This window comes from Aotus nancymaae, unplaced genomic scaffold, assembly GCF_030222135.1.
Source record: "Aotus nancymaae isolate 86718 unplaced genomic scaffold, 86718_ANA_hifiasm-v0.15.2.pri h1tg000014l, whole genome shotgun sequence".
Classification (NCBI taxonomy): Eukaryota; Metazoa; Chordata; class Mammalia; order Primates; family Aotidae; genus Aotus; species Aotus nancymaae.
Window position 1 is genome coordinate 95,250,113 of NW_026988425.1, and position 24,328 is coordinate 95,274,440.

Here is a 24,328-nt window from a genome sequence, read left to right on the forward strand (position 1 = left end):
CCAGAATTTACTCAGGAGATGATTGATTGATAGATAGATAGATAGATAGAGATAGATAGCTAAGAGAGAGACATAAGAACACAGAGTTCCAGACTTATTGCCCATTCTTCCTATTTATTCACGAAAAGCTTTGTATTAAAATGTCATCTATGTTGTCATATTTTCTGAAGAGATTAAAGTAAGAATCTTGTCAAGAAAAAGGCCATCTCAAATTTACCCTTTAATGACTTGAGTTAGCTGGCTTTACAGGCATCTTATCAAAAGGAAAAGAAAACAGTCCTAATACAAGTTCCCAGTCACTTCATTTTATCACTCAGAAGGCTACTTGGAATGTGCATGTGGTATGATTTATGTAGAGCACGGCTTGATTGTCTTCCTTTTATTTCTTTGCATCTAGTGATGTTATCGCATGAGCTTCTTATAACTATTGTGAATCCTCATGAGGCAGTCGACCTTTCTTTTTTACACTAAATCTGTGGATATATCTTTTAGATTTCCACATGGAAGAGGCACTGGATTGGCCTGGAGTATACCTGTTGCCAGGCCAGGTTTCTGGGGTGGCTCTAGACCCTAAGAATAACCTGGTGATTTTCCACAGAGGTGACCGCATCTGGGCTGGAAAGTAAGTAATGTTTTTTCTTCAATAAGCAAATGAAAACAAAAATTGTGTACATTTTTTTATTAAATTAAGAATAATGGTGAGAGAACTATAAAGGTTTTTTAGAATTTGATTTTTATGAGCAAAATATATTTGTCCTTTTAATGTCTGACTGTAGTAAGTAGCAGAGAGGAAGTCTTGTGTGTTTTAATACAAAGTAGTTTCACCAAATAGCTTTTGGAAAGAAGTAACAGTCTGTTATTCTACCCACTTACCATTTTGCTCCCTCCTTTGACGTCAGGAAGTGAAGTGATCGTCACTTCCTAAAAAGAACAACATTAAAGATAGTTAAGTCAGTACCTTACTGAAAAATGTTCAAGACTTCAAGGAGAGTGCTCATGATAAGTGATTAACTAAGAAAGGTTACTGGTTGACTATAACAACGCACTTTTGTTATTTTCATGTCCTGGGTGTAGAACTATGCTAAGGCCATAGTCCTGGACACTGTGGTTGGGGCAGTTTGGCCACTACATGTGAAGAAATGGCAACTCAGCCTTTATGTTTTAATATAGACTAATTTTATTACTCAAATTTGCTCTTTTCATGAGCATCGAAGATTTAAGAATAACTCTAGGACTGTCTATTACTCCTGCTTTATCCTCTGGATTTTCCTTTCCTACCTTCTTAGAGGGATTTTTAGTAAAAATATCAAACAGTTATTGAGTGTTTCCTCTGAGTCACCATCATTCAGGTTTTACAGATGTAGAAACCAAGAGAAGTTAAGTCATTGTGCCCAAATTAGCAAGTGGCAAAGCCGGGCTTCAGTTGCTTCGCATCTAACTCCAGAGTTGACTCACTTAGCCACTTTGCAATACTGCTTTTAATAGAATTGTAAGCATGTTCATGATTGTATTTTTAAAAGCTTGCCCCACAATTTAGCAGGTTATTTTAATTCTTTTAAGGAATGAATATCCATTTATTCATTTCTTATATTACAAATTTACACAGGGAGATAAATTTGAAAATTTTTTGTCAATTAAACCTAGTGAATCTTCTCTTTTCATATGTATAACTATGGGGTCTCATTGGAAAATTGAGGATCTACATGTATAGTTCAGTTGTTTCTCTCGTTTCAGAGATGTTGATTAAACCTATGTTTAACCCGGTTCTGTCACATATGCATATATCTAGTTTTCTTTGTGCAGTTGAAGATGGAATTCAATCAGCATTTCAGAATAGATTGGTAGCTTTGTTACTGTTTAATTGTCCTTTCCAGTTGTCACACTTGAAAATGGAATCTGAAAAAGATCACTTCAGAGTTCAAAGTAAATAATCAAACTCGACATTCTCATTCATACATCTCTGTTACATAGTCTTATTATTGAACATCTAATGGTATTTTAACAAGTGCTTTTAAAAGCAAACTTACTATTCATGGTAGCATATTCTTCACTTTAATGAATATTGCTACATTTTCTGCATGGATTTCTAGCCATATTTTACCAGAGGAGAAAATTACAGCATCATTTTCTCCCATTGATACTGTTTCAGCTGGCTAAAGCTAAGTTGGACAAAAGCCAATTTTCCATTTTAATGTGATATTCATTCCAAGTAAACAGCAGAGGCTGGAATAGTTTAATAGAAAAATTGATGTATAAAGGCCAGTTTAGGGTGGGAGATGAAATAAGACTGTGAAACAGGAACTACCTACGAGCATTTTCTGTTGCATATCTGGCTGTGGTAGCATCTAGGTAACCAGGATCCTATGGAAATAGATTCAGGTTTCATTGCCAAAGCCCCAGAGTATTTACCCTGATAAATGACATCCACTAAGGGGTGTGGTTAAATATGCAAGACGTCTTCAGAGCAAACTGCTGATTTTACTCACTTAATCTCTGTTTCTTCTCTCTTCTTCATCTCTCTTTCAGATGTAAAAATGTTTTTTCTCTCTCTTTCCTTCTCCCTTCTTGGTATTTATTGCTTGTTGGCCCCTAGCAGATTTGCAAGCTATAGTTGTAAGAAAATTCTTTTCTGGCACTCAGCTCTCTGAGTAGAATTAGAAGTGGATTAGTGTTAGTTATTTTTTAGGAAAATAAATTTGGATTTGTTCAAAGAACGAATTAGATTCAGGCTCTATTCTTTGCATAGTAATGCATGGCCATCGTCACAGTCTATAAATTGGATGAAGTATATAGTTTTTTTTTCCTGTCCTTCATTAAAAATCCAAGGCTTATACAAAGAAAAAGTCCCTTCCTGTGGAATTTATGATATACAGGTGAGGGACAATACAAGTTAAAAATTAGGTGGAAACTCTATTCTTCTTGTTACCACTGTTTCATAGTGAGAAATCCTATATTAATTTTCCTTGGAATCTTTCCCATTCTGATATTTCTGAGGTTCACAAAAGTATAGGTTCTGTAAGACCAGGACGTCTTCTAAATCAAATTAAAGCACTCCATATCCCATAGTTCATAAGCTGTGATCGTTCTTTAAATATCAAATAGCACTTAGAGTTAATACTTAGTACTCAAAGATCCTTTGATATCATTGTGTCAGCTTTCATTATAAATACTACTATTCTTCATTCCCACCTGGTAACCATGATTAGCCCTTATTCTTTGACTTAACCATGCTAAATAAACATGGCAACCAAAATAATAATGATGATAAACCTCTGTCCTCTTGAAAGATGATAGTCATTCCCTTTCTCAATTTGATTTCCATTTTTCTCCCTTACTTTAGTATTGCTTCTTTAACAAGCTTCTCTTCTAGCTGAAATAAGAAATGCCTGTTGCCAGCAGGGTGTAATGAAACTTTCAAGAGTCTCTTGTCTGCCCTGGTGTTAGGGCAGCATGGCATCTAGAGCTCTTTAAAGTTTAAATGCCTCCCAGCAGGAACTGGGTAGCTTTTGCCTCAGTAATAGCTGTTCCTAGCTTTTTGTCTTAAAATCACCACCACGCTCAAGTGCTTCTTGGCCTTTCTTTCATGTATCTGAGCTATGGTTGGGGTATACTATGCAGAACTCAAATCATATACCCACTTAACTAAGCTGTGGGTCTTGCCCCTAACTTTTAGATGTTAGAAGTTGTATTTCTTATTTTGTTTATCATTTCTTCACATGGAGTTGGAAGGGATCTTGGAAGTAGTGTCACTTCAGATTCTTTCTGTTACAAATGAGAGAGAAAACTCAATACAAACTAACTTAGGAACAGAGGAAATTAGTTTGTATAAGTGGAAATTTCAGGGGATATAGTTGCCCAATGACATCATTAGAATCTATTTTACAGCTCATTTTTCTGTAGGGTGGCTCCATTCACAGTCCCTGAGTCATTTCTGTTGCTCCTCTCCATTTGCAGATTCAGTTCACATTATCATCCTAATGTCACAGAAGAGATAGTCTATATGCCTAATAAGTCAACATAAACTCACTAAAATTAGTCTTTATAGCATTCCTTGGTCGGACCTAGATCATGTCTCATTGTCCATTAAGCCAATTATTTTGGGCAGAGAAATAAAATTGAGTCTTTGGTTTAGCCTGAGTCTTTTGTTCTACCCGCAGAATGTGGGAGTACAGTCAACATTATCTGAAGCAATGGACTGAGAGTGGAGCTCAAAATGGTGGCTCAACTAAAAAAGTTGAGGTTTCATTAGCAGAAAATGGAACAATAAACACTGTACACCCAAAACAGCAAGTGTCCATCAGGGAGCTTATCTCCAGCCTCCCAACTAATGTACACATCTCTGCTACAGCACCTTCAATCATCATGCAGTGCTTTAATTTTTTTCAATGCCAAGAAATTCCCTAGATATGAGACATGCTTTCCAATTATGGGACTTATCTAGATGTTATAAAGTTCATTATTTTACCTAAATATGAGTCCTATAACTTCACCTTATAGTAATGCAGAATGAATTCATTCCCATTTATCCATGTCATTTATTTGCATATTTGAAGAAAGAACTAAATATTCTCCAAGCTCTCAACCAATCTTCATGCTGACATGATTTATTTCAATTGAATGAATTTTGGTTTCTCTCCCTTTAAAGTGTTTCACCTAGAAGTCACAATACCTCACATATTATTTGATTAGTGTTGTAATTAATTCTTTTGATGTGTATTCTACATTTCTGTTGGTATAAGAGAATTGTATTCACTTATTTTTTAGCAGTTATATCACTGTGTTGCCTTATGTGGAATTTGTAATCTACAAAAATCTTCAAGTATATGTCAAAAATTGTGCTGATATTTTTACTGGAAGTTTATGCTTATGCATTGTTTTAAAAATATTGAATTCAGGGATTTATTCCAATTAGGTTTCACTTTATTAGATTTAACATTGTTTCAATTTACAGGTATTATCTTAACCTGAATTAGTCAAAGAATTTGTATTAGATCTCCCAGCTTTGTGTTGGGTCTCCCAGCTTTGTATTGTACTTGATAAGTATGCCTTTTATATCTTCATAGATGCTGTTTATAAAATTTGATAGATGCTGTTTATAAAATTTGAATAGTTTAATGGTTGATTTTGCAAGTTTTGTTTGTAGAGAACTCATAGCCCTCTAGGAATCTTCTTCCCTCCTCCCCCCAGATAGCTCACAAACCATCTCTTTATCAACACTTGGTGGAATTTTGCCAAGATCTATTGTTTTAGAAATCCATTTGCTTCCTAACTTGTAGAAAAGTCAGTTCAAGATTTGCTTCACTAGTTTTCTGGAGCCTCAGTTAAGATATCTGCCTGGGTTCTGCTTCGACATCTGCAATGTCTTTCATAACTTAGGGTTTAACTGGCCCTGGAGTAAGTGTCTGTTACTTTAATACCTTCATGTCTGAGGGAAAACCATAAGGAGTTCTGCAACAAAGACTGTTTCGGTGTTCTACTTTTCTCTCTCATATCGCCGTTTCGCACTTTACTGGAGCCTTTCTCTTCCAGTTTTCTGCTAGTTTCTCTAATTCTTCTTGGTTCTGTGACTATTATTTCATCTCTTCTACTATACACATTGAGTGGGAGAGTTACCAATTCAGTCAAGTCAATCCAAGTAAGAGAAAATCACATTTTTTGAAGATAAGAGGCCTGGATTTGAATCTCGGTTACCATTTCCTATTTTTGAGACTTGCATCAAGACGTTTGAACTCCCTGACTCTCAGTCCCTTGCCTAAAAAGTGAGGGCTTTAATAGTTACCTTATGGTGTTAAGTAACAAATGTACTTTTTTAAGTCACTTGTCCCCAATGGCCTTATTGACCGAATAGAATCCAGAGCCTGGGTATATGATACCTAGTTCTTTTTTTTTTTTTTTTCATATCTATTTGTGGTATCTATAGTTCAAGGCCTAAAATGACACTAAATATTAATACTGAATTTTTTTTGTCTGCCCACCTCTTTTCCTGCCTCACAGGGGCTTTTTACAATGTGTATATTTTCAGAAGTAGGTGTTTTTAACATATTAAGTTATATTCCATTGAGAGCCTCTGGCCTTTGTAGGATATGTCTTTGCTCTTCTAATATTGAGGTTCCATTTTCACTTATATTTTTGCATGAAAACCTACAGTTCTCTCTCTGGCTTCTTAATTTATATAATTGCAACATTATATTTCATATCTTCCTTCGGTTGCTATTATTTATTTTGCATTCCCTTAATTTTGATTGATGGCATAGAAGTTTATACTCTAGCTCTTTTTGTGTGTGAATATAGCAAAACATTTCTTCCCAGCCTTAGCTAAACTGTTTGATTAGCTGCTAATGTGCAAAATCATTAATGGAGAATTCAAACTGCTAAAATAAGGAACTGATGAATTCCAGCCCATAGGCCACAGTTCAGTCTTTTCAACTGAGTGCTTTTCCAGAGAAGCAAAGAAAAATCAAAAGTGCTCCAGGCACTGTGTGAAATGTGCAGGGTATTATTATATCCTGTAAAAAGTTAAATGTGGTTGAAATAAAGACCTGTCTGCAGCAAATAATGTGGGGTAGCTGCTTTGGAACACTAAATAAGCAGTTTGCTATAGCAACGCTGTATCCACCTCTTTAATCTGACAGCCATTTGTGGACTGTTCAAGGGTTACTTTTCTTTGAATTACAAGAGTTTATAAACTACTTACTTAGCAAGTTTAACATGTGTGTTTGAAGGGGGACTGTGATTTTCTCATTTGAGAAAAGATGTCAGTTTCTTTTATTATTTGCCCGTGCAACCGTCAGGGACCAGCTGTTAATTCCATGAAGCTCCAGCCATCCCAAGTGAAAGGATTAGGGCTGGTCAACCAATCATCTGAGTAAATCAATGTCCCTGGATGCTGCCAGTTTAAACACATGGACATCTGTTGAAAGACATCACAATAATCTTAAATAAAGTGGTCAGGCCTATTATGTAATGACTACTTTTTTAAAAGCTATATTCTTCCTAAGAATTCTGCATTTTTTTATTTGTTATTTACATTACTGAAGTAAATTACTACATTTAAATGAGGTATATATAAGTAGAGTGTTTTATCTTTGGATTTTATTTTGTTATGTTTTGTTTGCTTTGTGTTATTTTTTACTTTGTTTTTGAGGGGTAGTAGTTAAATGAACAGATTCTCTAATCAGTAAATTCTAGAATTTACGTTATTACTGATATCCTTCACTGGTAGTACAGTAATAATATGAATAATAATCATAAAGCATGAAAAAGTAACTAGTCTTAAGCAAACATAAAATGCCCTTTGTACACATAGATGACATAAGTCTAATTTGTGATAGCAAATGAAACCTAAAAAGATTCAGATAATTAGTTGTTACATTGTACTAAGATGCTGGGAAAGATCTCTTGATAAGTTGAAAGATGATTTTTTTTACGGATCCAACTTTTAATAATAAATATCTGAACTTTGGGAGGCCGAGTTGGGACAATTTCTTGAGCCCAGAAGTTCAAGATCAGCCTGGTCAATATAGGAGACCCCATCTCTCCAAACAATAAAAATGAATTAGTTGGGCATGGTAGTGTGCACCTGTGATCCCAGCTGCTCAGGAGGCTGAGATGGGAGAATCACATGAGTCTCGGAGGTCGAGGCTCCAATGAGCTATGATCATACCATGCCCTCCAACCTAGGCGACAGAGTGAGACTGTCTCAAAAAAATTTTACTCTGATTTACTTATTCTGTCTTATTTTGTTTTGTTCCTTATTTTTCTTCCCATTCCTTCATTTGCTATTTTTCTTCCCATTCCTTCATTTGCTGTGTCAAAATTTTCTATTACAAACCCAAAAAGTGGATCATGAAATAAAATTAAATGATCCTCAAATTAGTTAATTTTACTATTTGTTGCCACCACTGGAAACTTGAAATTTCTAGATTATGAGTATAAATGCCCACACACAAATAGTGTTTGTGGCAGCAAAATATCAATTACTTGATACATTTTTTTTTCTACATTTGTGGGCAGTGCAGAACAATGCCATTGATAAAGGATGTTTTTCACTTACCTACTCATGAGCTGAAACATTTTCATTTGACCTGGCTGGCACAAGGACTGTGGGTCTGTTATTTATATGTCTTCCTTAATATAGCTTGTTTCCTTGGAAGCCAAGCCCAGCATTCCAGGTCTGTGACTCTGATCTTACATAGCTGCCAGTGAGTAATTTAACCTGTAGATTACACTTTGAAATATTTGAGCATCTAGAGAAATAATCTGGAGCTAAGAGAAATGCTTTAAATTACAGAAGTTCGGTGTATGAAACCTCGTTTTTGCATACCCCTCATCAATAAATTGTAGAAGTGCTATTTCCTAAAATAGTATGACCAAAGATTTAGGAATGATGGTGAATATTTACATGAATGAGAAGATAGATCAAAGGAGCAGTTATCTTACAGAAATACTGCAACCCATTCTTGGAGAAACCATGGGCAGGTAAATATATCAAGTATCCCTAATGGTTTGTCATTATGCAGAGAGGGGAAGATGTGGAATTATATGTGCTGAGGTCTAATGCAAGGATATACAATAGGCAATTGAATTGCCACTATTATTAGCTGTCAATGGTGAGTCAGAACTCACAATCTACATATAAAGTAGATAGCACTTGGTAAGAATTATAAATTGGCAAGAATTATGAAGACTCAGTAACTTTCCATATTCCATAGGTCAAGGTGGGGTAGAAAAGTAATATATTAGTATATTCCAAGGAAATAAACTAAGAATAGGGCCGGGTACAGTGACTCACACCTGTAATCCCAGCACTTTGGGAGGCCAAGGTGGGTGGATGACCTGAGGTCAGGAGTTCAAGATCAGCCTGACCAACTTGGTGAAACCCTGTCTCTCATAAAAATGCAAAATTAGGCCGGGCGCGGTGGCTCAAGCCTGTAATCCCAGCACTTTGGGAGGCCGAGGCGGGTGGATCACGAGGTCAAGAGATCGAGACCATCCTGGTCAACATGGTGAAACCCCGTCTCTACTAATACAAAAAATTAGCTGGGCACGGTGGCGCGTGCCTGTAATCCCAGCTACTCAGGAGGCTGAGGCAGGAGAATTGCCTGAACCCAGGAGGCGGAGATTGCGGTGAGCCGAGATCGCGCCATTGCGCTCCAGCCTGGGTATCAAGAGCGAAACTCCGTCTCAAAAAAAAAAAAAAAAAAAAAAAGAAGAGAACAATTTATAAAAAAAAAAAAAAAAATGCAAAATTAGCCAGGCGTGGTGGCACATGCCTGTTATCCCAGCTGCTCGGGAGGCTGAGGCAGGATAATTGTTTGAACCTGGGAGGCAGAGGTTGTGGTGAGCCAAGATTATACCATTACACTCTAGCCTGGGTAACAAGAGCAAAACTTCATCTCAAAAAAAAAGAAAATATTATATATAGTTTTATTAAATGTAGTGATGTTATATATAGTTTTGCAAAATGGAGAAACAGGGTAAAGGGCACACAGAACTTTTTTATTTCTTATAACTGTATATGCATCTGCACTTACCTCAATTAAAATTTCCATTTAAAAAAGAGGGGGAAAGGTTTTAACTCCTAATAGCAGAAGCATAATTTTCACATTATGTAGATTGCCAATGTGGCTTTACAAAGCACTGAAACATTTCTGAATAATGAGGAATGTGAGACTTAAACCTTATGTTAGTTCTTTCTCATGCTGCTAATAAAGACATACCTGAGACTGGGTAATTTATAAAGGAAAGAGGTTTAACTGACTCACAGTTCAGCATGGCTGGGGAGGCCTCAGGAAACTTACAGTCAGGCAGAAGGGGAAGCAAATGCGTCCCTTTTCATGTGATGGCAAGAAGAAGTGCTGAGCAACATGGGGTAAAGCCCCTTATAAAACCATCAGATCTCATGAGAACTCACTATCAGAGAACAGCAGTATGGGGAAACCGCCCCATGATTCAATTACTTTCCACCAGGTCCCTCCCAAATGGGAGAATTTGGCCAAAATGAAGGTGATACAGGCCCCATGCAAATCTGAAATCCAGTGGGGCAGTCAAATCTTAGAGCTCCAAAATGATCTCCTTTGACTCCATGTCTCACATCCAGGTCACACTGATGCAAAAGATGGGCTCCCACAGCCTTGGGCAGCTCCATCCCTGTGGTTTAGCAGTATTCAGCCCCCTCCTGGCTGCTTTCACAATTGGCATTGAGTGTCTGTGGCTTTTCTAGGCATACAGTGTAATCTGTCAGTCGATCTAAAATTCCAAGTTCTAGAGGATGGTGGCCCTCTTCTCACAGCTCCACTAGGAAGTGCACCAGTGGAGACCATGTGGAGGCTCCAACCCCACATTTCACTTTCACACTGCCCTAGCAGAGGTTATCAATGATGCTTCTTCCCCTACAGAAAACTTCTTCCTGGACCTCCAGGCATTTCCATACATCTTCTGAAATTAGGCAGAGGTTCCCAAACCTTAATTCTTGACTTCTGTGCACCTGCAGCCTCAACACCAAATGGAAGCTGCCAAGGCTTGGGGCTTGCACCATCTGAAACCATGGTCCAAGCTACACCTCAGCCTCATTTAGCCATGGATAGGACACAAGGCACCAAGTCCTGAGGATACACAAAGCATCAAGACCCTAGGCCCAGCCCACGAAACCATTTTTTCCTCCTAGGCCACTGGGCCTGTGATGGAAGGGGCTGCGTGAAGACCTCAGACATTTTCGTTATTGCCTTGACAAGTAGCATTTGGCTGCTGATTACTTATGCAAATTTCTGCAGCTGGCTTGAATTTCTCCTCAGAAAATGGGTTTTTCTTTTCTATCACATCATCAGGCTGCAAATTTTCCAAACTTTTTTTTTTTTTTGAGACGGAGTTTTGCTCTTGTTACCCAGGCTGGAGTGCAATGGTGCAATCTCAGCTCACCGCAACCTCAGCCACCTGGATTCAGGCAATTCTCCTGCCTCAGCCTCTTGAGTAGCTGGGATTACAGGCACACACCACCATGCCCAGCTAATTTTTTGTATTTTTAGTAGAGATGAGGTTTCACCATGTTGACCAGGATGGTCTTGATCTCTTGACCTCGTGATCCACCCGCCTCGGCCTCCCAAAGTGCTGGGATTACAGGCATGAGCCACCACACCCGGCCCTCCCAACTTTTTTACTCTGCTTTTCTTTTAAACATAAGTTCCAATTCAAACCATATCTTTGTGAATGAATAAAACTGAGGGCTCTTAAGAGCACTCAAGTCACCCCTCGAACTCTTTGCTGCTTAGACGTTTCTTCCACCAGATACCCTAAATCATCTTTCTTGAGTTCAGAGTTCCACAGATTTCTAGGGCAGGGGCAAAATGCCACCAGTCTCTTTGCTAAAACATAGCAGAAGTCACCCTTATTCCAGTTCCCAGCAACCTAAACATCTCAATCTGAGACCATCCCAGCCTAGGCTTCATTGTTCCTAACACTATCAGCACTTTGGTCAAAGCCAGTCAACAAGTCTCTAGAAAGTTACAAACTTTCCCACATCTTCCTGTCTTCTGAGCCTTCCAAATTGTTCTAACTTCTGCCTATTACCCAATTCCAAAGTCACATCCACATTTTTGTATATCTTTATGGTAGCACCTCACTTCTGGTACTGATTTACTGTATTAGTTCCTTCTCACACTAATAAAGACATATCCAAGACCGAGTAATTTATAAAGGAAAGAAATTTAATTGACTCACAGTTCAGCATGGCTAGAGAGGCCTTAGGAAACTTACATTCAGGCAGAAGGGGAAGCAAACAAATCCTTCTTCACATGATGGCAAGAAGGAGTAGTGCCAAGCAAAAAGTTGAAAATCCCCTTATAAAACCATCAGATCTCATGAGAACTCACTGACTATCATGAGAACAGCACCCTGGGAGTAATCACCCCATGATTCAATTACTTTCCACCAAGTCCCTCCCGCGACACGTGGGGATTATGGAAATTGTACTTCAAGGTAAGACTTGGGTGGGGAAACAACCAAACCATATCAAACCTTAAAAAAAGATAATGAATGAACAAATGTTAATCTGTTACACATGAATGTGAAGTTTACAACATACTGAGTCTCAGATGTGCTGAACTTGTTAGTCAATATTATAGTCTAGTTGGAAAAATAAAAGATTACTAATGGTTGAATCCAGTACCTTTGTTTTCCAGAGGAATAGTTATAAAGATTTTAGTAAATAAATTCATGTTGAAAATAGAGTTTCAGATAGAGGATAAATTATTTGGTGTTTCATAGTCACAAGAACGACTACATTGAAATCATGCCATTCTCCCATGATTTAATAATACTATGAATATTCTTACACTGGTTCCTATCTAATAAAATTTCACATTTCAGTTTGATAATGACCTCATAAATATCTTATGAAATCTGTTTTGTTAATGATGCTACTTCCATTTCATAAATTTATTTTTTTTTGTAGATACCACTGTGTGGTTTTAACTGCACATAATAGCATATATAAAGAGTATTACTTACTTTTTAGATTGACAAAGCTGAATCAATATTTTGTGTTCAATTGAATGCATCATTAATAAGAACTACCTCAGGGACTTATTGTTATCGTTCAGGAAAACTATACCCAAAAGACTGTAACTGTCAAGTAGCTCAGATAATTGTGTGATGCATTTTTTAAATGATCAGAAAATATAATTTAAGAATTTTTTGTTCTCCTATTTATATAGAGTACTGAGACTCTATATAAGTTCCATAAAAATCCCAGCCAACAGATCAAGGGATGCATGCCAGATCCGAGCAGTCTGTTACCTTCCCAAATTGCAAATATATAATATCTTAGCAAATATTTAATGTTACTCAGATTCTTCTTTTGGTTAAACAGTTGAACTACAAAATATTAATACTTTTTTCAAAACCTTGTCTCACACTATAAAGGAAATTCTATTTTTCAGAAATATTCATAAGTCATCTATTGACTTCATATGTATATTTATAAATACACACATATACACACACACTCTCTCTCCACAACTATGCACTGATCCAATCATTTTTTCAGAAGATAACTTTTATTACATTTATTAAATATACATTTGCTTCTCTGTTACAGAAGCTTAGAAGAGTTTATCTTTGTCATTCATCCCTATTGACATATGATTTCCCAAACAGAACATGAAATAAGTACTGCATCTGTCATAATCTTGAATTTAAGGAATTATATTACTAACAATTTAAATAGAAATATAATTTCAAAGTATATATGTGAATATATGTCCATAATATTTTATAATAACCTAAAGGATACTTGGTTTAAAAGCAGAAATTGTCATATTTGAATTTTTAAATTATTGCATAGTTGTTCATTTCGTAGTTATAGAATAGCTGTTATTTGGTAAGTTATATGCCTCTATGCATATTTTTGTCTCGAGGATAGATCTGGTTTTATAATGTTTAAATAATTTGAACATTCTCTTTTATATCTCTATAATATGTGTTCACATGTTGTACCTATGGCAAGTATAATAACAAACATTTTGATCACTACTCTTCCAGCTATTATCATTACTGAGAAAGTTAAATTAGGTCATATCTAACTTTGTAATTTGAAAGAAAATATCTATTGAATGACTGCATTCTATTTGGAAGAGCCTTTGAAACTTTTCAGGTATATTAAGCATTCTTGATCAATGTTTCTCCAACTCCAGTGTGCATAGGAACCACCCATTTCACCCATTGTGAAAATGCAGATTCTAGTTCAGTAGGTCTGAAACTGCATTTCCCAGCAATGCTAGTGCTTCTGTTCCACTGACCACCCTGAGTAGCATGTTTCTGCAGGTTAATGGTGTATATTATAATCCAAATAAATGAAATGTCAAGGACAAAGAGTGAAGTCAAATACATCTGAGCTCTCTCAATTTTGTATTTAGAACCTCAAGTGAGTGGTCTGTATTTCTGTTTCGTTGGAATTTATGATTGCTTCATTTCCTATTTAATGCATTTTGTTTAGCTCCTTTGACAGCAAGTTTGTTTACCAGCAAAGAGGACTCGGACCAATTGAAGAAGACACTATACTTGTCATAGATCCAAATAATGCTGCAGTACTCCAGTCCAGTGGAAAAAATCTGTGAGTTGAACGACTTGTGTTGTTAAGACTTGAACTGCATATATTGAGTATAAAGTGTATCACAGAGTCTTGAAATTTGAGTGCATTGTATAGCTGCACTTAAGAAATCAGAAAACTAATTGAGCCATCCCATCTTCCATTTTCTAAATAGGTGTTTCTAAATCTTGACTGAATATTAGAATCATCTGGGAAACTTCAAACAATTAGATTAATTTATCTGTTGGCCATTTGTGTGTTTTCTTTTGAGAACTGTCTATTCAGGTCCTTGTCTATTTCATAATTGCTAAATGAGTATATTTGAAATGTTCTCATTTCAAAAAATTTAAGTATTTTAGGCAATGAATATGTTCATTAGCTTGATTTAAATCATGCCACACTGTGTGTTTGTGTGTGTGTGTGTGTATATCATAAATCACATTGTACCCCATAAATGTATACAATTAAAATTTGTCAATTTGTTATTTAAAAAATTAGATCCAGATTTTGTATATGGTGGGGCTAATACTCTTAAGTTCCCAGATGATTTTAATATGTGGTATTAAAGCTTGTTGCATATTACATATGTAATATATATCTTACCTAGTTGATTAAGTTAGTTGCTGCTCAGCCAGATCTAATGATCCAAACAATTATTCAGCAGAAAAAGGCTTCAGGGCAACCAAAATCATCAAGAATCATCATTAAGAAAAAGAGCTGCTCTTTTCCATCTCAAAATGAATACTAAACAAATGTCATTTTTAGCATTCCTTATCATGCATGTGTAATTTGGCTTTGAAAGCTGCTGATTATTTAGTCTTATTTTGAGATGGCATTTGGCAGCCAAAAAAAAAAAAAAATTGGCTGATATTTGTGGTCATTAAAAGAAGTGAGTGAGGCACCTGCTTACAGATCTCCTGAACCCATTGTAACCTGACAGCTTCAGGAACTATACCCTTCTCCATCTGCTTAAGCACAGGGAAAACCAGCTTCCTCACAAGGTGAGTAGCCACTGTTTTGAGTGCAGCTGTTTGTGGAGATAGTAGTAATGATGCTTAAAAATTTTTAACAGCATTTTCAAACTGGTGTGTCAGGGGTGTAATGTTTGAACCTGTTTCATTGGTGCTCTATTCATTAACCAGAAGCATCTTCATTCCAGAAAGGAATTAAGTGGAAGGCAGAACAACTACTGCTAAATCAACTTGGCCATTGGTGGAGCATCTGTTTGAAAGCAAATCACAATCCTCACATTCAATTGTCAAAACAGGGATCTAGTTCAGCTAATTAGTCAAAATCAGAGTGTTACAGTAGGACTCATGAAAAAAAATCTGTATTGTCAGCACTATACTGAGATTAGAAGCTAACACAGCTATTGGATTGTCAGATGTCATTGGACCAAACCACCTCAATGTATTGTCCATGTGTCTGTTAGCCCAGTCCAAGTTCCTTACCCAGATCATTAAGACTGATTTGCCAGATTAACCTTCTCTAATGTTTATCCAGCTCACTGTTTCACTTTGCTTAGATATTCACAGCCCATGTTGGCTGAAAGTTATGTGCTTTGGGTTTTACTGCCTTTAATAGGCACCCTTTAAAGCCTTTGAGTTATATATTTAATAGTTTATGTTAACACATTACATTTCCTTGCAACATATTTTAACCTCAAACTATAAAAATCCATTTATATTTCTTAAGATAGTTTTATACATATTTGTAAGATGTTAATATTTATGATCTTAGAACTTGTTTTTAAATTGATATTGTTTTCTCTAATATAGCATACTTTATAATAAACATTTGTAATTTATATGTAGGCTTAATTTATAAATTTTAATACTATTAAATATAAAGTTTGTCACAAAGAGGTCTATTGTAACAGTATTTTTATTAACAATTCATGTTAGTATTTTCTATAATAATACAAGTATACATTTATCAACTTATAACTTTGTACTGCCTTTACAGATTAATTAGAAAAAATTCCCTCACATATGCTTTGAGAGTAAATATGTAATTAACACAAATATTTTTATTTTGCAGGTTTTATTTGCCACATGGCTTGAGTATAGATAAAGATGGGAATTATTGGGTCACAGACGTGGCTCTCCATCAGGTAGTCTTCCTTTTGGTAATATTCAAATTAGAAGCTAACAGAGTTATGCTTTTGAAGTGCTCTGGAGTTGTATGCGTTTTGTGTGTGTGTGTGTGTGTGTGTGTGTGTGTATGTGTGTGTGACTCAGTAAGGTGATAGCAAGAAAATAGAGCAGCCATGTCTTGGTTCAGCGTGTTATAACAAAGTACCATAGATTGGGTAGCTTATAAACAACAGAAATTTGTTTCTGATAGTTTTGGAATCTGGAAGTTCAAGAACAGGGTGCCAGCACAGTTGAGTTCTAGTGAGAGCCCTCTTCTGGGTTATAGGCTGCTAATTTCTCATAGTATCCTTGCATGGCCAGAGAGACAGAGTGACGGTAATCTCCGGTGTCTCTTCTTATGGCACTAATCCCATTCATGAGAACTCTACCCTTTTGTCCTGATTACCTCCCAAAGGCCCCACTTCATATTACCATCATATTGGGGGTTAGGATTTCAACACGTGAATTTGAATTTGAGACACAAACATTCAGTCCATAACAATCCACATCTGAAATATTTCTTTTAGAACTCAATGCTAGGTAAAGGTAGTATGTAAATGATGAAGTCACACTTGTCTCTTGAGCCAGATGTGAAGCTTCACTCAAATAACTACATGGACCCTCCCAACCATTTTCTTAACTTTATATATTTGCTTTTATTCCCTCTGTTCCTAACTCTGTTAGTGTTGTTGTTGTTGTTTGAGACAGGGTCTTACTCTGTCTCCCAGGCTGGAGTGCAGTGGCACGATCTTGGCTCACTACAGTCTCCATTTCCCAGAGGATCACCTCAGCCTGCCAAGTAGCTGGGACCACAGTCACATATCAGCATACTTGGCTAATTTTTTAAACATTTTTTGTAGAGATGGGATTTCACCATTTTGCCCAGGCTGGTCTTCAACTCCTGGACTCACGCAATCCACTGACCTCAGCCTTGCAAAGCGCTGTGATTACAGGTGTGGCCGTCGTGCCTGGCCCTACGTCTTATTTCTATTTTTTCACTTATGTTTGTATGATTTTTTTCTTATCCTATATTAATCTTCTATAAATTGAGGCTAGGTCTCTAGTAAATGTGTGTGTGTGTGTGTGTATATATATATATGTCAAATCTATGTTCTTCTTAAAAGAAGTTATATCAAGTATAATATACTTTTTATGAAAAGGTGGCAAATAACTTGGAGAACCAGGGGAAAATGTCATCTCAGTAAACATTTATTGCTCATGTGTTATCTGGAGAGTGTTGTAGTATTAGCTAAGGAAAGACAAAAAGGAAACATCGGGGTGGACGGAACTGGGTATCCATATACTAGTCTCCATTCACCACTAATTAACCGGGTGACCTTGAGCAAATCACTTAATCTCCATAGGCCTTATTATCAAATGAAGGAACCAGACCAGATGATTTCTAGGATCCCATTCAGTTCTAAAAGGTATTAATATTTTCTTTTAAGTAAGTCTCTGGGAGCTTCTACTCCAACTGCTTGTGAAAGTGGTCTTAGTCATTTGGGTGTAAGTCACTAATAACCATGAAAGTAGGTAAGGCTTTTGTTCCTTTTTTAAAAGGTGTTCAAACTGGATCCAAACAATAAGGAAGGCCCTATATTAATCCTGGGAAAGAGCATGCAACCAGGGAGTGACCAGAATCACTTCTGTCAACCCACTGATGTGGCTGTGGATCCAGGCACTGGAGCCATTTATGTATCCGATGGTTACTGCAACAGCCGGATTGTGCAGTTTTCACCAAGTGGAAAGTTCATCACACAGTGGGGAGAAGGTACCCAATAAGACTCTTAATCTCCAATTGTAATTCTTAGCCAGTATCATTGGGAACTAGCTATTGGCCACCACTCACAGTCTTTGAGATATAATTGTCCTCTACAGTGAAAAAAACAGGGTCATTGTATGCATCCAGTTAGCTTGTCTTACACACACACACACATACATACACACACGCACATCTTATAAGGAAAACAACTGTCCAAATAGGGAGAAAATCTGTAATGTATTTATTATAAAATAAACTTATAAACTGCTTTACCTTATCTTTCCCCTGGCTCCAGGGATTTAATGGTTTACCGACATCAATTTAGAAAAGTACTATAGAGTCAAACTTTGGGTGATTTTTTAAATTGTGTATCTAAGGCTTTTCTTTGTTCTGCAGAGTCTTCAGGGAGCAGTCCTCAGCCAGGCCAGTTCAGTGTTCCTCATAGCTTGGCCCTTGTGCCTCATTTGGACCAATTATGTGTGGCAGACCGGGAAAATGGTCGGATCCAGTGTTTTAAAACTGACACCAAAGAATTTGTGAGGGAGATTAAGCATTCATCATTTGGAAGAAATGTATTTGCAATTTCATATATACCAGGTATTTCATCTTAATATGTTTGTTGTCTTCTGTCCTACTGTATTCTATCCTTAAAAATAGTTTTATCTTAATGTGCTCTTTTTATAAGTCTTCTTTCTAGTTAGGAGTTAAATATGCATTATATTTCAGATCTTAAAGTATCTTAAAACTGTTAGTGTGTTCTAACTCAGTTTTGATTCAAGTACCACTATTCATTGTACAGAAACAATGAAGAACTCAAAAGATTTAACATCCATTTGTAAGGGGTTAAAACTGTTCCCAAACGTTGATTTTCATTTTCTTTTAATTATGATCATCTGCTCTAGTATTGAATAATTAATATTTGTCTTCACATATCAACAGATGGTATATGTCTGATGAAAATCAGTATTCAAAATACTCGTTTCACATTTTTAAAAACAGTAGTGACCAATTTTTTAAAAGATAAAATATGTAAAAATAAGTGAGGCTTATGCCTAAATTCCAAGATAAATAATCAATAAAATCCTGAATTTTTTTCTCATTTCCAAAATAGATTTTCTTGACTCCAAGAAAATCTGAAAAATAATTCAGATTAATAAAATTAAATACATATAATTTATATTACAAAACAACTTACTGCATTTTCTTTAAATAATGAACTACTGAAAATATATTTAATTTCTGAAATTTACATACAATTATTACAATGTTTGTTAAATTGTAATTGAAATAATTGTATATATCTATGGAGTATAATGTGATGATTTATGTTTACAATATGGAATGACTAAGTAAGGCTAGTTAGCAAACCCATCACCTCACATACTTATGTTTTTATGGTGAAAACATTTAAACTCTTTTCACATTGGAGTGAAATAAGATCAATAATATGAAGAATTATTGAAAAATTCACGGGCATAATATATTTTAATAAAAATATCTATACCTGTATTAAAGTAGCATTAACTATAGGGATTACTGTAATATTTATGTTTCTTATGGTATTAAAGTTGCATGTGGCTACTATCTGGACCAAGCAGCCCCCAACTTATCTAGGGCATAAAATCAAGGGACACAGGTGATTGGATAGAGAGCAAATGTGGCTTCCTTAAGGAATTAAGAATAAGTAGTAAGAGGGTCTCAACTATCAGTCCTTATGTTGGTTTCCCACACAGTTAAAGAAAAATTTGTCAGGACCATTTACTTAATAAAGAGGATGATCAAGTTCATAATAAACAAAAATAAATTAAATATAAGAAGAAAAATATCCATTGAGAAGGAATCTGGTTAAGAACAGAATCTAAGCAAAAGATAATTTTCTCTATAATTTTCCACAATAGTAATTGATGTTTATAGTGCTTTTTATAGTACATCCTAGAAAAAACTATAATCCTTCAAGAGTGATGAAAATATCTTCAACAGTGGCTTAGCATTAAGTATATTTTATTATGTTTTAATTCTTTGAAAATGTGGTGTTCAATAATCTGAATTATTTATTTAATGTAAACATCACCATTTTCATTGTTTTGAATAAATATTGTGTTAAGAAATATAATTTTACTACAAAGAGTGTTCATGGTATGAAAATTTAAAAGATGGTCTTTTTTAATTAAGGAAAAAATGTGTCTTTAATAATCTGAAATATACATCTAATGTTTTCAAATTATAGTTGTTTAAAATCAGATTGTTCTATATATACTATAATTTCACTTATTTTCTTTGATTTTCTCTCAGATTCTCCATGCAGCTATGGAAAATATTACTGATTTTTTAAAAGATCTGAGACTCCAGAATTATTGGCCTAAATAACCTGACTTTCCCCAATTCCTATTTAGGATGCCTATAATAGCGATATGTGTGTATATCTATATATCAGTATCTATGTATTCCTGATTTCTACTGCTTTCCAAGTAGAACAGACATTTCAGTTCCTGATTTTCCCATTACAAGGAGGTTAGTTCTCTAACTTGTTTGCCCCGATCTGGTTACTCAAGAGGAGACACTTGCTAAGTATTTTGTATTCTGCTTTTGTTGCCAATAGGGACCAGGTTGACCCTAAATTTATTGTTTGCATAATGTACATGCATATATAAGAAATCCATACTTACCCATATTTTAAAGCGAGGTTAACTGGATTTGCTGTTGCAGGCTTGCTCTTTGCCGTGAATGGAAAGCCTCATTTTGGGAATCAAGAACCCATACAAGGATTTGTGATGAACTTTTCCAATGGGGAAATTATAGACGTCTTCAGGCCAGTGCGCAAGGTATTTATATATCTTGTCTAGGTTTCAATTTTCACGAGAATAAAACTAAAATATAAATCTTGGCATTCAATCTTGAATAGTTTTTTAAAAACTTTTAAGAAGATGTGATAACTTTCTTAGCAAGGTTGATGGGAGTGTTCTATTATGAAGTTTGATTTAGAATAAATGTCCTTGGCTATTCCTAGATCAGTTTCTTCAGATACAAATTAGCACCTTGTGCAGTTCTAAGGTTCTTAGTATACATTGCATATGATGGCAGGTTTTTAAACTCACTGTAGTTAGAATACAAAAAATAAATCAGTCTCTTTCTAGTTTTATCCAAGTAGAGAAAATATCACAACATGTTAAGTGTACTCTTATAGTTCTCTTAGGCCCAACAGAAATCTTATTTGCTTTCTTTATTGCTGTGACTGTACTAAGCAACAAGACTTGAAAATAGCACTTCCTGGAATTTATTCAAGTTCTAAAGATTTGGTTTAGTTAAGAAACTAAAAGCTACTTTTGGCTTCAAAAGTGTTTTGCCACTGTTTATTCTAATGTGCTTTTTATAAACACAGCAACTGTGTTCAGTGTGCCCATGGCCCTTCTGTCTTCTCAGTGTACTTTGCGGTATGATTGCCAGAGTGATCAGAATGTTCTCAAACACTGTATGAATGTGCTTGGAGTATATCAAATTTAGAAAACTCAGTCTCTAAAATGCTGCAAATAAGTGTTCTTCTTCAAAACATGTAAAGATTCATTGGTTTTAACTGGATCAAAATACAACTATCATCAGCTACTGAACCAAGTTTATATCTTGATACTTATAATGTTGTATTATTTTTAAGATACCAGATTTGGTAGTTTAAAAAACTTTTAAATGCTTCAGTATTATATGTTATTTTTAATTAATTTTTATTTGTAATTTGTGTGGTTACAAGGTACATGTATATATTTATGGGGTACATGAGATATTTTAGTACAGGTATGCCATGGGTAATAATCACATCATAGAAAATTGGGTATCCATTCCCTCAAGCATTTATCCTTTGTGTTACAACAATCTAATTATACTCTTTCAGTTATTTTAAAATATACAATTAAATTATTGTTGAGTATAGTCCTACTGTTGTGCTATCAAATACTAGGTCTTACTCATTCTATCTGATTTTTTTTGTCCCCATTAACCATCCCCACCTACTCCCCCCACCTCTCCGCCCCCACAACACACACACACACACACACACACACACACACACACACACACACACTGCCCAATACCCTTCCCGGGCTCTGGTAATCATCATTCTGTTTTATGTATATATATATGAGTTCAATTGTTTTGATTTTTGCATCCCACACATAAGTGAGAACATGTGATGTTTGTCTTTCTGTGTCTGGCTTATTTCACTTATCATGTTTGTTCTCCACTTCTACCCATGTTATTGCAAATAACAAAATCTCATTCTTTTTGTGGTTAAATAGTATTCCACTGTATATATGTACCACGTTTTCTTTATCTATTCATCTGTTGATGGACACTTAGGTTGCTTCCAAATCTTGACTATTGTGAACAGTGCTGCAACAAATGTGGGAATACAGATAGCTCTTTGATATACTGATTTCTTTCCTTTTGGACATATAACCAGCAATGGGATCCCTGGATTGTCTGGTAGCTCTACTTTTAGTTTTTTGAGGAACTTCCAAACTGTTCTATGTAGTTTTACTAATTTACATTTTCTCCACATCCTCACCAGCATTTGATATCACCTGACTTTTGAATGAAAGCCATTTTTACTGGTGTTAGATGACATCTCATTATAGTTTCAATTTGCATTTCTCTGATGATCAGTGATGTTCAGCACTTTTCCATATGTCTGTTTCACATTTGTATGTCTTTTTTTGAGAAATGTCGATTCAAATCTTTTGCCTGTTTTTTAATTTGATTATTAGATTTTTTCCTATAGAGTTGTTTGAGCTCTTTATATATTCTGGTTATTAATCCCTTGTTAGGTAGTTTGCAATTATTTTTTCTCGTTCCGTGAGTTGTCTCTTCATGTGATTGATTGTTTCCTTTGCTGTGCAGACGATTTTTAGTTTCATATGATCCCATTTGTTGATTTTTGCTTTGGTTGCCTGTGCTTGTGGGGTATTCCAGTATCAGTTCCTTTCTTTAGGTTTCTATTTATATAAATAAATAAGATTTTTAAAAAATATTTCATGAGAAAAGCAATAGGCAATGAAATTTCAAAGCATAGTAGCCCTGTAGAAAGAAATTTATTATACCGATAATAAATATTTTATTTCTATATTGTTTCAGACCTTTATTGATTATCCAGTCTTCACTGTTGTGCCCCTTTGAGCTAACTTTCTCATATCTGTTGGTAAAGGAAGTGAGATGCTTACCTTTCTTTCAGTTCTTTACTTTGTATTAGTGGAGTGTTTGCCTTGCTCATTCTTTTAATAATAATGTACTGTGTCAACCAGGATATTAACTTTCAATTCAAATATGCATCTAGAAATCAAAACTAAGTGCTAAGCAAGAGGCTAAATGAGCCTGAAGCTCATAATAATCTGAAGAGTTCTCAATTAAAATTTCAAAAGCATTGTGCTTTCATCAGATATTAAGCAAAGAATAAGTCACAATATGTGGGTCAATTCAGCAAATGTGAAGACAGTCTAACTCCAAGATGAAGTTTGCTTTTCTTTTCAGTAAACAAGACTTGATATTACACCAAAACATAGAAATGTATTCTGTGTTGACTCAGTAAACTGAAATCAGTTTATAAATCTCTCAGAATTTTCATTTAGTTAGATTATTATCACAAAGACTAAGTTCGGGTGAAGGAAATAATATAGCATATTAACTCCTGTGTAAAAAGAGATTCCTCTTCAAGTCAAAGGTCAAGTTTTACATAAGGGGGTTGTGCTTCTGTTTGTGCGTATCTACTACTTATCTCCTCATATTTCAGTTCTCCATCTTCTACTATTACATTCCTTAGAGATGCTCCATCTGAATGTAGGAAATCTGTCTTTATGTCTATGCAGGGAAGCTTGGACAGTAGGACAATAAAGAAAATGGTTCTATCAAATGTTATCAAAAAGGCTATGAAAGAAAAATACACATTGTCACTCCCAAAGTCATTCCCCTGTAATCAAAGGAGAGACTTGTGGTCCCTCATTATCTGTTTTCCACACACCCTTCAGACAGGCATTTTTTGACATCTTCTGTGTGGCAACTTATATGAAAAAGGAAGAGAATTATCCACATCCTTCCATACTTCCACATTCTTCCAAAAAGAAAAAAGAAAAAAAAAGTGAGCCCATATTTAAGTCATTTTTCCAACCTTCACAATGGTGATTAAAATGACAGTATTTGAGCTGAAAGGTTCACCTAAGTTAAATTACTTCTTCAAGCTATATTAGAGTAGCATGCATGGATCTCAAACCCAGCTCTTTCTGACTTTGAAATGTGCTTAACCTTTTTATTCTTGAAGTACACACTGGTATGCCAAGGGCTATATTAAGCCACAACATAAACACTGTG

General features: G+C 35.4%; 1 protein-coding gene across 8 annotated transcripts in view; it reads left to right on the top strand.

The window, feature by feature from the left end:
- PAM (peptidylglycine alpha-amidating monooxygenase) overlaps positions 1–24,328 on the top strand; it is a 171,298-nt gene that overhangs the window by 132,483 nt on the left and 14,487 nt on the right. For all 8 annotated transcript variants that reach the window (XM_064376193.1, XM_064376197.1, XM_064376199.1 and 5 more), the window contains 6 exons: positions 493–622; positions 13,991–14,107; positions 16,124–16,196; positions 17,779–17,989; positions 18,377–18,577; positions 20,687–20,802. In XM_064376193.1, coding sequence (XP_064232263.1) covers positions 493–622; positions 13,991–14,107; positions 16,124–16,196; positions 17,779–17,989; positions 18,377–18,577; positions 20,687–20,802 — 848 coding nt within the window. The remainder of the gene's footprint in view (positions 1–492; positions 623–13,990; positions 14,108–16,123; positions 16,197–17,778; positions 17,990–18,376; positions 18,578–20,686; positions 20,803–24,328) is intronic.